Genomic DNA, 14514 nt, shown 5'->3' with positions numbered 1-14514 from the left:
TTGAGGCCTTTTTTCTTAACTTCTAGGGGCCTGTATTTCCCTTCTCATCCCCTTCTCCCATCCCTTCCCCCCATCCCCTCCCCTCAACAAATGGCATAAACTCCTTCTCATCCCCTTCTCCCATCCCTTCCCCCCATCCCCTCCCCTCAACAAATGGCATATTTCTTTAGACCCACCTCTTAATTTCAGTTCCCTGTTCTTCCCTCCAATGTCCTATGATTCCATATTTCTTCTCTAAATAACATTAACATTGACTTGGGGGTGGCAAATGACAGCTTCGTATTATCACCAGAGTCTTTCTAAAAGTGAGTCAGACTGTGATGTGAATAACTGCTATGCCTAGGATGATTCAGCAAGGTATTTGATTAATGGGTTTTGTTTTGTTCTGAGTTTTTCTTTTCAGAAACAGAATTTAGCAACACATGAATTTCTAGATTTGGAATAGATCATTTCCTAAATTTATCTGGGTTCTAAATGTGTATGGTTCTAATTCTCTGGCTGGAAGGGATCTCAAAAGAGTTGTCTAAACCTCCCATCTTCAATTCTTCTCATTTTGTTCACTTAAATCCACTTAAATCAGATTTTTACTTTTACCTTCATTATTCACCAAACAATTGTTATCAAAATCACTAATGACCTCCATGTTTTTGCCAAAACTAATTGTTAGCCTTGATTGTGGGTTACCTAGCAATTGGCACAGTTGATTTTTCTTTCCTCACTGAAGCTTTTTTTCCCACTCCGCCTCTTTCAGTGTTCCTCCTGGCCAGCGACCGTTCCTTCTCTGTCCTCCTCATATCCCTGATCTGAATGGTGCAGAGCCCCCGAGCTCAGTTCTTGGCTTTTCTTCTCTTTTCTTCTCTCTCTAAACTCGCTCACTCCCTTGGTGTTCTCATCCAGTCTCGTGGTTTCATGTACCATGTACATGCTGACAATTCCCAAATCTGTATTTCCAGCTTAGACTTCTTCTTTGAATTCCGGGCTTACGTATCCAATTTGACTGCTCAGCGTCTCTTCTTGGGTGTCTATAGATACTTAAAACTTAATATGTCCCAAGCCTAACTGCTGCTTCATAGTCTTTCCCATTTCAGTAAATGGCAGCTTCATTCTTCCAGTTGCTGGGCCAAGCAGCCTGGGGTCGTCACTGACTGCACTTTCTCTCGACATTCACCCAGCCAATCATCAGTCTTACTGGTTCTATCTCAAAGTCTGTCCACAATCTGACTGTTCCTCACCACCTCCACTATTATCCCTTCGGCCAAAGTAGCTTCATCTTTTCACCTGAACTGTTACAGTCGCCCTCTAACTAGTCTCGCTGACTCAGTCCTTGCTCTCCTGGCCTATTTTAGCATAAGAGTCGATTTTCCTCGATACCCTCACATCTTTGCTCTAGTGTCTTCTCAATCAGTGCTTCCTTGACCATGCTCTACAACCCCAACTCCTACCTTCCAGTTGCCAGCAAGCTCCGTTCCCCTCTCCTGCTTTATTTTTCTCTGTAGCTCATCTGCTAATATGCTCTGTAATTGACTTATTTCGTTTTGTTGTTTGTGTCCCCTTGCACTTGAATGTGAGTTCCATCAGCGTAGGGGTGTTTGTCTGATTTGCTCACCAATGTTTGCTCCGTTATCTAGAACAGTGGCTGGAAAAATAGCAAACACTGAAGTGTTTGTTGAATGAAAAGCCCTCCTCAGCTCTTTTGCTACTCTTAAGTTGTTAAGGATGATACATGAAACACAGCCTGTTTGGTTCATTTTAAGTTTTATTATAATTTTTTAAGCCAGCTGACAATAACTAGACTTGCTTAAGATGTCTTGTTAACTTACTATAAATAAGGTGTATACATTACCATGTTTAGCAGTTGTTCAATAATATTAATTTCTGTGTACATTTCCTTTGTTCTCTTCCTTGCCTTACATTTTAGGCATGGGAATAAAAGGATGATGGAATTGATTTTTACCAACATATTTATTTATTTAGTAGCATGCTTTCAGAAGATGTACAATAATCTTAACAGTGTTTTAAACATTTTTTCCTTGGAGGATAATGAAAATGTAAGCTTACTTAAGTCAAGGTCCAAGTGATAAAGCTATGACTGACCCATATTTTCTTAGTGCGATTGAATTATTATTTAATTATTATGACGGCGTTGACAAAATCATCATGCCTCAGGGAAAAGAGGGTAACATGCTTGATGAAACTAACATTGTTTATGCTGTCTATGCTAGAGTATAGACAGTGACCAACTTACACCCTATTAAGAGAATTTAGAAAATTCATAGGGCTAGTGGGAATGTTCAAAACACTAACCTTTCTAGTTCTTTCATTAACTTTCCATGAAACTGACAGATTCTAACTCTGACACTATAAGGCTGTTTACCTCACACAAAATGGCTTTCTGCTGTTTTAAAATTTTCTTCCTTGCTACTTTCTGCCGCTTCTTGCCCTATCACTGTTTTATGCCCCTCCTCCTCTAATTTGCTTTCTGTGCAAGTAAAACTAGTAATACTTTGTTAGAGTTTTGTATTTAAAATGCAGGTAACTCAGCTGTACCTGACAGACTCTGCTTAACAGTGCACTTGAAATGCATGAACCGCATCTACACTTTGGCTCTTTTCTCACTTCTTGCCAGCATCTGCTGGATAGTCATGGTTAATGGCTTTTAAATAAATGATGTTTTACTTCAGTGGGTGCAAGGAGATAAATGAATGTAACTTTTCTTGCTTACACTAGCATTTTGTATCTGAATTCTTGCATTTTAGAAGCCCCATCCCTGTTGCACGTTTGCTGAAAGTTAGACACATTAGCAGTGTTTTCGAAATGTACTATCTGCCTTATCAATATTGCTTAGAAGTTGACTGTCATTATAGCCAGAGCAATTTGACCTGGACCTCAATATGCTGACAGGAACATCTTGTTCCTGTCAACTTGATTTTGAAAATTGGACCTGATCTACTTTTTACAGCCGAGTATACTGATAGCTTACAATTAGTACCTATTTTAAAATATTCTCGACCACATGAATGAAATTGTCAACTCCAGGCACAGTGGAATAAACACCATCTGTGCCATGAATTATCTTTATTACAGCCCTTAGTCTTCCTTAGCATTTTTTAATGTCTTTTTCTGGTTGCAACATCTAACAGAGTGTTATGAATGTATATGAAATTTAAATTACCTTTCTTATACGTAGATAGGGCAACTACCTATGCCCATTGTCATAGGTAGTTGAGAATGTACTGTTACTCTCCTAACATGCTTTTTTTCCTTCTATACTCAAAATAAACCCAGACATTTTAAATTATTCACATCAATAATCCTTTATCTAAGATTTTATCTATTAATGTAGAAATATTGTGGCAGTATGTAAATAGTGTATTCTAACCTTTTTCATTTGTTCTACTCTATAGGTATTTCAGGTGTTGAATGGAAAGAAACAGATACATGCTATAAAGTATGTGAACTTAGAAGAAGCAGATAGCCAAACAATTGATAGTTACCGGAATGAAATTGCTTATCTGAATAAACTACAACAACACAGTGATAAAATCATCCGACTTTATGATTAGTAAGAATTTTTTTTTTAACTTAAAAAGGAGACTTTTTTTTCTCTAATTCTTAAGATAAATACTTTGTAAATCTTAGTAGTATAACCTAACCATTTATTGTTTTGTTGTTTTTGTTTGTTTTTAATGGCAGTGAAATCACAGATCAGTACATCTACATGGTAATGGAATGTGGAAATATTGATCTTAATACTTGGCTTAAAAAGAAAAAATCCATCAATCCATGGGAACGCAAGAGTTACTGGAAAAATATGTTGGAGGCAGTTCACACGATTCATCAACATGGTATTTTAAAATCTCTTCGTATGTAAAATTAAAATATTCATTAGTAGTGCTATCTTAGAGAAATACACCAATAATTTTAAGGTATTGGTTATTGGCACCTTTAGGCTAGATAAACTAAATATTTGGAAGTTTAATAAAGATGAAGGGACAAAACCATTTCTTTAAAATGCTCTTAACAGGGACTTCCCTTGGGGCGCAGTGGTTGAGAATCGCCTGCCAATGCAGGGGACATGGGTTCCATCCCTGGTCCGGGAAGATCCCACATGCTACGGAACAACTGAGCCCGTGTGCCACAACTACTGAGTCCACACGCCGCAACTACTAAAACCCGTGCGCTCTAGGGCCCGTGCTCCGCAACAAGAGAAGCCACCGCAATGAGAAGCCCGCGCACCTCAACAAAGAGTAGCCCCCTCTCGTGGCAACTAGAGAAAGCCCGCGCGTAGCAACGAAGACCCAACACAGCCAAAAATAAATAAATTAATTAAAAAAAAATGCTGTTAACAAGAGGATATAGTGCATGAACTCAAATCCCCACATCCATAGAGCATGCATAATACGAAATGTATCTTTGTCAGTATTAACATAGTCCATAATCCTGGGTCTCCAAATACTTGGATTATAGCAGATATGAGACTGGGGTTCAGGTATCCTAAAAATCTGAGATTTTTTTTCACTTATTCTCCTAGTTGTTTTGTATTGTGTACCTTGTATGGGAGTTGGTTTTACTTTTTTTTTTTTTTAACTGTTAGCCCTACATTCTGGGTTGGCTTTCACCTTACTTGGCCTTGGTTCTTTTTATGGCTTCTTTGCCTTTACCTTTTCCTTATTTTAAATAACTGATAATGTAGGTAATTGTAAATCGTCTCCTTGTGTCTCCCGTCCCATAAGTTAAAAGATAATTCACCAGTGATGAAGATCAGGCTGTAGGGAAGGATATGTCAGGAGCATTAGGCTCCTACCACCTGGCAGTGTAATTTACAGTGCTCTCTCGTGGGCAGTGAATCACAGTGGTTGTTAAGAGCATAAACTCTGAAGCCAGACTGCCTGGGTTCAACTCATGACACTGTTACTTAGGCTGTGTGACCTTGAACAGATTGCTTAAACTCTGCCTTAGTTTCCTCAGCTAAAAGTGGGGATAATAATAGTACTTAACCTCAGCATTGGTATGAGGGTTCAATGATTCAATACAAGCGACAAACTTCAAATAGTGCCTGGCACGTAGCAAGTGCTGTATGTTTGTAGTGTACATTAAAAGTGAATATTTAATTTGATTGACTAATTAAAGGAATCAACTCAGCAGATTGTGAAATTTTTTTGTACTTAGGATGTTTATCATGGTCTAATATTATAATGGATTTTTATTTTGAAGGTATTGTTCACAGTGATCTGAAACCTGCTAACTTTCTGATAGTTGATGGAATGCTAAAGCTAATTGATTTTGGAATTGCAAACCAAATGCAACCAGATACAACAAGTATTGTTAAAGACTCTCAGGTAATGAATGGCTGGTTACCACACAGTAGAGGTCAATTCCTTTTCACCTTTGAAGTATTATTTTGCTAATGAGGATTTTATTTTTCCCTACTTCATTTTTCAAAGGATTTGAAGCCTTTTTACAAGAACAGATATTATAACTATAAAAAACAAATTAATCACATGATTAAGACAATTTTAGTATAGAAAGTCAAGATCCGGTAGAAATATATCCAGCAATTTTGAATGATTTTCCTATAGCTGAGGTAGAGAAGCAGTAATATCTGCCTTGGAAATCATCTTGGTCATTATCTAAAATTCACCTGAAACTTTGTCTCAGTTTCCTGGTAGCAACCAAAGAGAGAATTGCAGTTTCATGTTTTTCATTGTCCATAAGGTAAAATTATTTCATTCTTCCAGAGAAGTAAAGCTTTCCCTATCACTTACATTTGAAAAAAAATTCTTAATTGGGCCTTCCTATTGGAAACACCATAATAAATATACTCAGCTGCATTTTTATAATAGGATATGCAATAGCAATCTTAATAAATGTGTCCCCCTAAAAACTGAGGTGATGACAACCAAAGAATGACTAAAAATAATCCTGCTTGGAGCCAAGACAGTGTGTTTCATGTATACAGATTGCTGACGTGGATCTTCCTTAATCCTAGCAGTAAAACTGGATTCTTTCAGGAGTAGATGGGCAGCATGCCCTTCAAACAATTCTATTTGACAATCACTTCTTTCTAGATCAAAAATATGGCTGAACATTTAGTTGTAAATCAGCTTGACGATATCGTCTATGGTAAGGCTCTAAAGTATAGGTATTCTGTGTTTGAAAGCAGAATCATTTTAGAATAAAATGAATGCAGTGTAAGGTTGGCATACTCCTGCTGTGGAAAATCTTGCATAATGCAGACACCCATCTCATCTCTATTTGGACGTGGGCCCAGGGAGACAAAGCTAGATTTTTGGTTGTTGTTTGGTTTATTTAAAAATGTGTTCTGGGGCTTCCCTGGTGGCGCAGTGGTTGAGAGTCCGGCTGCCGATGCAGGGGACGCGGGTTCGTGCCCCGGTCCGGGAAGATCCCACATGCCGCGGAGCGGCTGGGCCCGTGAGCCATGGCCGCCGAGCCTGCGCGTCCGGAGCCTGTGCTCCGCAACGGGAGAGGCCACAACAGTGAGAGGCCCGCTTACGGCAAAAAAAAATAAATAAATAAAAATAAAAAAAATAAAAAAGTGTTCTGGGTCTATTCCAGCACAGAAATGAGCGATTGATCAATTCCTTCAAAGTTTATGGCCATTAATATAATTTTATCCTGGAAAGATTTATGGTTGCTGCCCACCATAAGAAATAGCTCAGCATTCTGTAAGGAGTCAATTATTTTTATTATGAATCTAATTTATTTTGCTGGAATTGTGAAGAAATTTATGTCTTAATATTTTTCTCAGTTATTAGAGTTTCTCAAATATATTAACTGAAACCTGTAACTCTCCAAGTTGCCAAAAATCTGGCATTCGTGTTTTAAAAAATCTAAAGCAGAATGAAGTATTTTCATTGATCTCTGTGTTTTCTGTGATTTGGCAAGTAGGTTGGTACAGTTAATTATATGCCACCAGAAGCAATCAAAGATATGTCTTCCTCAAGAGAAAATGGGAAATCCAAATCGAAGGTACCGTAAGGTTATTTACATACCATTTCTCTGGCACAAATAGGGAATGGGCTAGTCTCTGAATGAACTTAACAGATAACTGAAAATTTATTTCTTTAAGTTCTAAAACTTTTTAGGCCATTACAGAGACCTTGCTTTATTAAGCAAACTGTCATGGGATTCAGTTTCACTTTTCTTTATTGATTTGAGATTGTTCTTTTAATATTGCGCTTTTAATATGGTGATGCCTCACAATGTGCTCCTGTAAGAAATGCACACAGGATGTGTTTTGAGTTTTAAAAATAAAGAAAAAAAATAAGACTAAATTAGCTCTGATACGGGCACCTTAAATTAAATAACAGTGAACTGATAACCTTTGTTTCCTTTCTGATTCTTAAATTTTATTTACCGTTTCTTCATTTGTTAATTTTCTGTTTCCAAGAACAACTCTAGTAGGTAATATTCCCAGGTGCCTTCCCACTTTTCTTATTTCACCACCTCTGTGAGCTTTTGTGTTAGCCTCGTTGGTGCCCCTTGCTGGGTCCATTCCGCCTGCCATGGTGCCTCTGGCTCCCAGGCTAATCCTTCTTTCTCTATACCAGTGTCCTCAAATGGACGCAAGCACACACCACTGTGCAGTACCTGCGTTCAAGTCATAGATCTGCCTCTTTATCAACTGTCTTTGCGACTGAACTTGCCTAGTTTCTTCATCTGCAAGTTAGGCTTGCACACAGTACCTATTTTAAAAGTAATTGAGGATTAAATGAGAAAGAATACAGAGCACTTAGTACATTGTCCAGCTTGAAACAATTGCTTAATAAATGTGCTTTCATTTACTAAATTATATTTTCCTTCCTAGGAAATTGTGGCTTCTAAATATCTTTTCAAATAGCTGGCATAAAATTATGCCAAATAGTCTCTCTTATAAAAATTCTTTTTATACCTCTTTAGCTTCTCCTTTTCTTTTAATACTTAGATTTGTCTTTCTCTTTTTCTTGATTAGACTTGCCAGGGTTTTGTTAATTTTAAAGATCCAGGTCTTCATTTCATTTATTAATTCTATTTTCATTTGTCTTCTAATTAGTTTCTGCTTTTATCTTTGTTATTTATATTCCCTTTAGGTTTCTCCCCCCAGCTTCTGCATTTAAATAATTGCTAATTTAATTTTAGTATTCTTCCTTATAATTAAAACATTAAAACTGAATTTTACTTTGAGTTTTACTTTAGCTGCTACTTCTAGGTTTTATGGTAGTGTTTCTTATTTTCATTAATTTCCAAAATTTCTAATTTCAGTTTTAAAATTGTTTCATTCTTTGTTACTTTAAAATAAAATTTACTTTGAACTGCATGTAGTGTTCAGATTCTTTTCAGTTATCAACTCAGTACTTAAATAGGTCGTATTGGTCAATCTCAACTAGTGATTCTGAATAGAAGATAAATTTTTATCCCAACATGGGAGGTAATCCTTGTTATGGAAGAGCTCAAAGCCCCTCCCAGTCTCCCTCTGTTCTTGAATTGCTTTCCGGTGAATAGGCTTGGCCATCTGGGGCTCCTGTTCTGAGGTCTGTTGGGCCCATTCATTACTCCTCTCTCCTCTCTGCTTCAAATGCCTCTACCACGCACGACCTGTGGCTGTGGGTAGTTTGTCTCCATTCACGTTCCGCTTTTATTGTAAATATTTTCCATATGTTTATGGTTTTGCTACCAGGCTGCTCTGTCTGTCTTATCTGGGGCTTTGGAGAGTTTGAAAACCACACGGCCACAGCCATTTTTCCAGTTTTAATTCATGATTTAGTATTTAGAAATGGACTTATATTTCCAAGTGGTTAAATTGGAGGAAGAGCAGGTTATTTTTTTATTAATTTTCAGTTTTCTTTGTGTTCAGATAATGGGATCTATTCTATCATGTTCTGAAAGGCATGTTTAAATCTGCCCTCCTTCAAAGAATTTAATACAATTTTTGCTTTATATAGTTCTATTAAATGTGGTTTCAGTGCATAGAAGTTCATAACTGTCTTCTCTTCTTGGTTGATTGTACCTTTTATCACTGTAAAATGGCTTTCTCTCTTCTGTTAGAAGCATTTTGCCATGTTCTCTTTTTCTAATATTAATATTGCTGTCTCTGCTTTCATTTCCTTTTTTTTTTTCTTTCTTGCATTTGGTTATAGATGTCCATTTCTTTTTTCCTTGTACCTTTCTGTGTCATTTGGTTTAGATTAATCCTTTGTGTAGAGCATGTGGTTACATTTTGTTTTAATGCATATTGAGTATCTTTTAAAAGAGGAATTTAGCCATTCTCATTTATTATGCTCACTTCTGTGTTTGGTCTTAATCATGTTCTTTTAAAAGTCAAAAGCATAATTATGTTATAATATCACATTATTTCTAATGAGATTATTTAATACAAAGAACATTTAATAATAAGTAATATTTATTGAGTACTTACTATACCAGAAACTATTCTCTATGCTTACCCATATCTCATGGTTACATCATTTAAGGCCCATGACAACGTACTTTTGTTATTTCTGTTTTAGAGATGAGGAAACAGAGACATGTAGAATTACTAGCTAGTGATAAGACCAGGATTCAAGCCCAGCCCAGCCCAGTCTGGCTCTATAGTTTGTGTTCTTAAGTTTAGGATAGCTCAACTTAAATAACCTTTTTAAAATCCATACATACTTATGAATTTATATAAAAACTTATTTTAATTCAGTAATTTTGGGGAAAACATGTAAATTTAAAATGTGCACTTAGGGTTTTTAGTTTTGTGTTTTCACAGGCTGACAAGAATGTCATATTTTGTTTCAGTTGAAATATTTTGATTATGAGTTTGTTGAAAGATTTAAACTGAAGTTCATTTCTTTTGATAAAATAACCAAGTGTAATCAAAACGAGATGAGGATGTTTTGTCATGAACATAGTCTAATAGTTGGACATTTATTGAGATTTAGTTATGATTTTAAATATTAGGGTGTGTGTGTGTGTGTATAATATTTTAATTTTATGTTAAAATAACAGTAACTTCTTTTTTTTTTTTTTTTTTTTAACTTAGATAAGCCCCAAAAGTGATGTTTGGTCCTTAGGTTGCATTTTGTACTATATGACTTACGGGAAAACACCGTTTCAGCATATCATTAATCAGATTTCTAAATTACATGCCATAATTGACCCTAATCATGAAATTGAATTTCCTGATATTCCAGAGAAAGATCTTCAAGATGTGTTAAAGGTAACATTAATAGTATATACATATAGAAGAGCTATATTTCATGTAGTACTTAATTGTTTACTTAAAGAAATAGCTGAGGGAGTTCTCTGGCTGTCCAGTGGTTAGGACTCAGCACTTTCACTGCCATGGCCCGGATTCAATCCCTGGTCAGGGAACTAAGATCCCACAAGCCGCATGGTACACCCAGAAAAGAAAAAAGAAAGAAAAAGAAATAGTTGAAATGATTGGAATTATGTAACTGGCTTAGATATAACTGAGAGGTCTATTGAGAGGAATTGCTTACTGAGTTAGTTTTTAAAGATGTGTTAAGTTCACTTTGAAGGTTTTTAAAACTTATGAATACTTGGAGATTTTGCAAAAATGACGTGTAAAATAATTTTGTCATTTCTAAGTAGGTTCTCTAGAAAGCAACTTCTGTAATATGATGCAGTCTGGGAAAATACTGTGTCAACATTGCATAAGAAAACTTGCTTCGTTTTTTTTAAAAATTTATCTTTATTTTTATAGTGTTGCTTAATAAGGGACCCTAAACAGAGGATCTCCATTCCTGAGCTCCTGGCACATCCATATGTTCAGATTCAAACTCATCCAGGTACTTCTTTAAAAATAAGTTTACTACCAGATTGCTAATATAAACAGCCTTCTGGCTGCTCTCCTCCTGCCTGCCTCCTTCCTTAAGGATATTCCTTAATGCTAAATACTAAAATAAATGAGATCACCTTTCTCTACCTGCTGTCATTCATTTTTACCTATCCTAGGTAAGGGGCTATGATCAGTGATAAGTTACAAGAATGCCAGTTATTGTGCTTTTAAACAGAATACATATTTATATATGAACTTATATTTTTCTTATTTGATACCAGTGTGCTATTGATTATATATATTATTTTACAGGGAACCAGATGGCTAAGGGAACCACTGAAGAAATGAAATATGTTCTGGGCCAACTTGTTGGCCTGAATTCTCCTAACTCCATTTTGAAAACTGCTAAAGTATGTCTATTCTTTGTCTACACTAATGTTAATCGTTTTGTGTAATTTAGTGAGTTAGACACTTAAACAGGTAATGCAAAGGAAAGTTGGCCCAATCATCAGATCAGCTATGAAGTGTGTTTCTGTATTTAGATACTTAACATGTACTTTTTGACAAATATAGATTTATTTGATTTATATTCTTACTGTGCAGACAGCACAATTGAAAATGGATTGTCATACAGGGTGCATTGAAAAGACTGCTGTTGGGTCTCAACTGGAATAAATTCAATAAGGAATCTTAAATCAACACCATTTTTAACACAGCTTTTGAATTCATTTTTTTCTAGCCAACTTTATTTTTAAACCATCGTAGAGAAATCACAGTACTTGTCACATGTAATGACTTCTGTGAGGCTGTATATAGCAGTCAGTACATTTCTCAAAGCAAATGTCTCAAATCTTTTAGTCTCCCAATGGCTCTTTATATCTATACCATAATTTTTTGGATCTCACTGACATCAAACACCTAGTCATTTCCAGAACACTAGGTATGCTTCTTGACTTTAGTTACTAGTTATATATATCAGTTATAACATTATTGTAAAATTATGGGAGCTTAAACTAAAATCACTGTTAGCTCTATGGATAGGGATAACACCAATCTAAGACGTTAAGAACTTGGATACAGTTTTGGAGGAATTTACTATATATTCACCATTATATTTGTATCCATATGATATAAGATAAATTTTTTCTTAAATTTTCTCAAGTTCTGATAGCTAAATCAATGGCTTTAGGAATTGAAATTGGACAAAATTTGTTTTGTAATTTTTCTCTATGTTTCATATCTCTATGTTTTAAATTTCTACCAGTGTATTGTTTAAAGTCTTTTATAAATAAAATTGAGGTGGGTTACCTTTATCACTAAGGTTATGTGTTCCTTGATGGCAAAGATACCTTTCATCTTCATAAATTAGATGTTGGCTTAGCCTTAAGTCCTTTACTAAATATGTAGATTTTAATATAGCTAATTATACTTATTTGTATAGCAGTTGTATTTTTTTTAAATGTCTTCCATTCTTTAGTTTAAATATCAGCTGAAAGTATATTTCCTGATGAGCGTATTTTACAGTATAGGAATTTATCTAAGACTGGCTTTATTTAAGAAAAAGTAAGGTATCTTGTAATAACCTATAATGAAAAAGCATATGAAAAACAATATATAGAGAGAGGGATAGATAGATACAGATATAGATATAATCTGAATCACTTAGCTGTACACCAGACACTAACACAATATTATAAATCAGCTGTACTTCAATTTTTAAAAAAAGTTTTGCTATGCAATATTGTACATCAACTATACTTCAATAAAAATAAACAATTTAAAAAGAGGTTTGTTGAAACAGAAAAGAAAAAGAAAAAGTAAAGGAGATTAAGAAGGCCTTGAGGATGCATATATATGCTTATAAATAGCTATGTTACATTTTTCTTACAGAAAGATTGATCTGCATTGCATGATCGCTGATTCTTAGGCCAAGCTAGCTGTTTAAAAATTTTTCATTATCTCCAATAGTGTATAAAATAATTTCCTAATTATAAGAACAAGGGAGAAATTTGTTACATATTAGAAGGTGTGGAGTTAAACCATTGTTAATCTGATATGGTAATACATTGAATTTTAAAAGTTATAAATCAGATGTGTGTTTTTAATTTCAGACTTTATATGAGCACTATAGTGGTGGTGAGAGCCATGATTCCTGTTCATCATCCAAGACTTTGGAAAAAAAATGGGGAAAAAAATGATTTGCACCTACTCATAAACTGTCAGGTATCACCTGTAAAATATATTGGACTGTTATACTCTTGATTCTGTGTGGAAATCTACTCCTGAAGACAACTTCACTCTGAAATGTCATTGGCAGAAAAATTCAGTGGATTATCCTCAAAAGAAAACTGTAAAAAACCACTAATGACACTGTATGTACTAAATTGTAGAATTGTTTTCTCTTTTGTGCTTCCCTGTAAATCTAATCTATTTGATATCATTTTCACACTTGGAATAGTGGGTGAAAAGTGGAAATATTTTCTGAAGAACTATGTAAATAGGCTTTGTATAGTATAAAATGACACTAAAATGTCAAAGTTGTAGAACTGTTTTCTTCAAGCAAATATATTGTTGGTGAGGCAACAGAATTCTTAATAAAAATGGATTAAGGGGAAACATGAGAGTAGACCTTAGTAAATTAACTTTGGGGGAAAAAAAATTCCAGCGTGTTCAAATTCTAAAATAGATTTCCAGTTGTTTTATGGCACTGATAATACTCCAGCATTTTAGGGCTTCACTTGGCTTTCTTAATTCTCCGTTTCATTCTTCATAGTATCTATTGTTTTGGGTGTTCAGAGTATCATGCTGGATTCTAAGATGTAGTCTGTATAGGGCATGACCTCAATTGTACGACTTGCTTGGTAATGAGTAATTACAAATGTGGTCCCAGAATTTCTGAGTCTGAATCGAACAGATTACTTAAGGATATTACCATGTAGTATTCTTTTCCCCAAATTTTTCTTTAGCTTTTAAAACAGTTTTAGATTCTCAGCAAAATTGAGGGGAATGTGCAGAGATTTCCCATTTAACCCCTGCCCCACACATGCACAGCCTCCCCCATTACCAACATCCCCACCAGAGTGGTACTTTTGTTACATTGAAGGAACCTACGTTGACGCCCTGTAATAATCACCCGAAGTCTATAGTATACATATACCTAGTTCACTCTTGGTGGTGCATGTTCTAGGGATTCGGACAAATGTATAATAGCATGCATCTATCATTATAGTATTGTAAAAATATTTTCAGTGCCTGAAAAATTCACTGTGCTCCACCTATTCATCCCTCCCCTACCCCTAACCCTTGGGAACCACTGATCTTTTTACTGTTTCCATAGTTTTGCCCTTTCTAGAATGTCATATAGCTGGAATTATACAGTACATAGCCCTTCAGATTAGCTTCTTTCACTTAGCAATGTGCACTTAGTAACATGCACCTCCATGTCTTTTCATGGCTTGAGAGCTCATTTCTTTTTAGTGCCTAGTAGTATTCCATTGTCTGGATGGACCACAGTTTATCCATTCACCTCCTGAAGGACGTCTTGGTTGCTTCCAGTTTTTGGCAATTATGAATAAAGCTGCTGTAAACATCTGTGTGCAGGGCTTTGTGTGGTGTTCAGCTTCAGAGGAGTTGACTACCAAGGAGCATGACTGATGGATTATATGGTAAGAGTATGTCTAGTTCTGTAACAAAGTGCCAAACGGTCTTGCACAGTGGCTGTGCCGTTGTGC

At 35.5% G+C, this 14514-nt stretch overlaps 1 protein-coding gene across 1 annotated transcript in view; it reads left to right on the top strand.

Annotated features, from left to right (window-relative positions):
- Positions 1–13756, top strand: part of TTK (TTK protein kinase) — a 41242-nt gene extending 27486 nt beyond the window's left edge. Inside the window, exons 15-22 of the mRNA XM_060030631.1 lie at positions 3405–3562; positions 3694–3845; positions 5215–5339; positions 6910–6990; positions 10025–10201; positions 10709–10793; positions 11096–11193; positions 12895–13756. Of these exons, the coding sequence (XP_059886614.1) occupies positions 3405–3562; positions 3694–3845; positions 5215–5339; positions 6910–6990; positions 10025–10201; positions 10709–10793; positions 11096–11193; positions 12895–12981 (963 nt within the window). The 3' untranslated portion in view covers positions 12982–13756. The remainder of the gene's footprint in view (positions 1–3404; positions 3563–3693; positions 3846–5214; positions 5340–6909; positions 6991–10024; positions 10202–10708; positions 10794–11095; positions 11194–12894) is intronic.
- Positions 13757–14514: the final 758 nt, after the last annotated feature.

The sequence above is a fragment of the Delphinus delphis genome, chromosome 14 (genome assembly GCF_949987515.2).
Source record: "Delphinus delphis chromosome 14, mDelDel1.2, whole genome shotgun sequence".
NCBI lineage: Eukaryota > Metazoa > Chordata > Mammalia > Artiodactyla > Delphinidae > Delphinus > Delphinus delphis.
The sequence above is the reverse complement of the archived record's forward strand: the minus strand, read 5'-3'. Positions and strand labels throughout refer to the sequence as shown.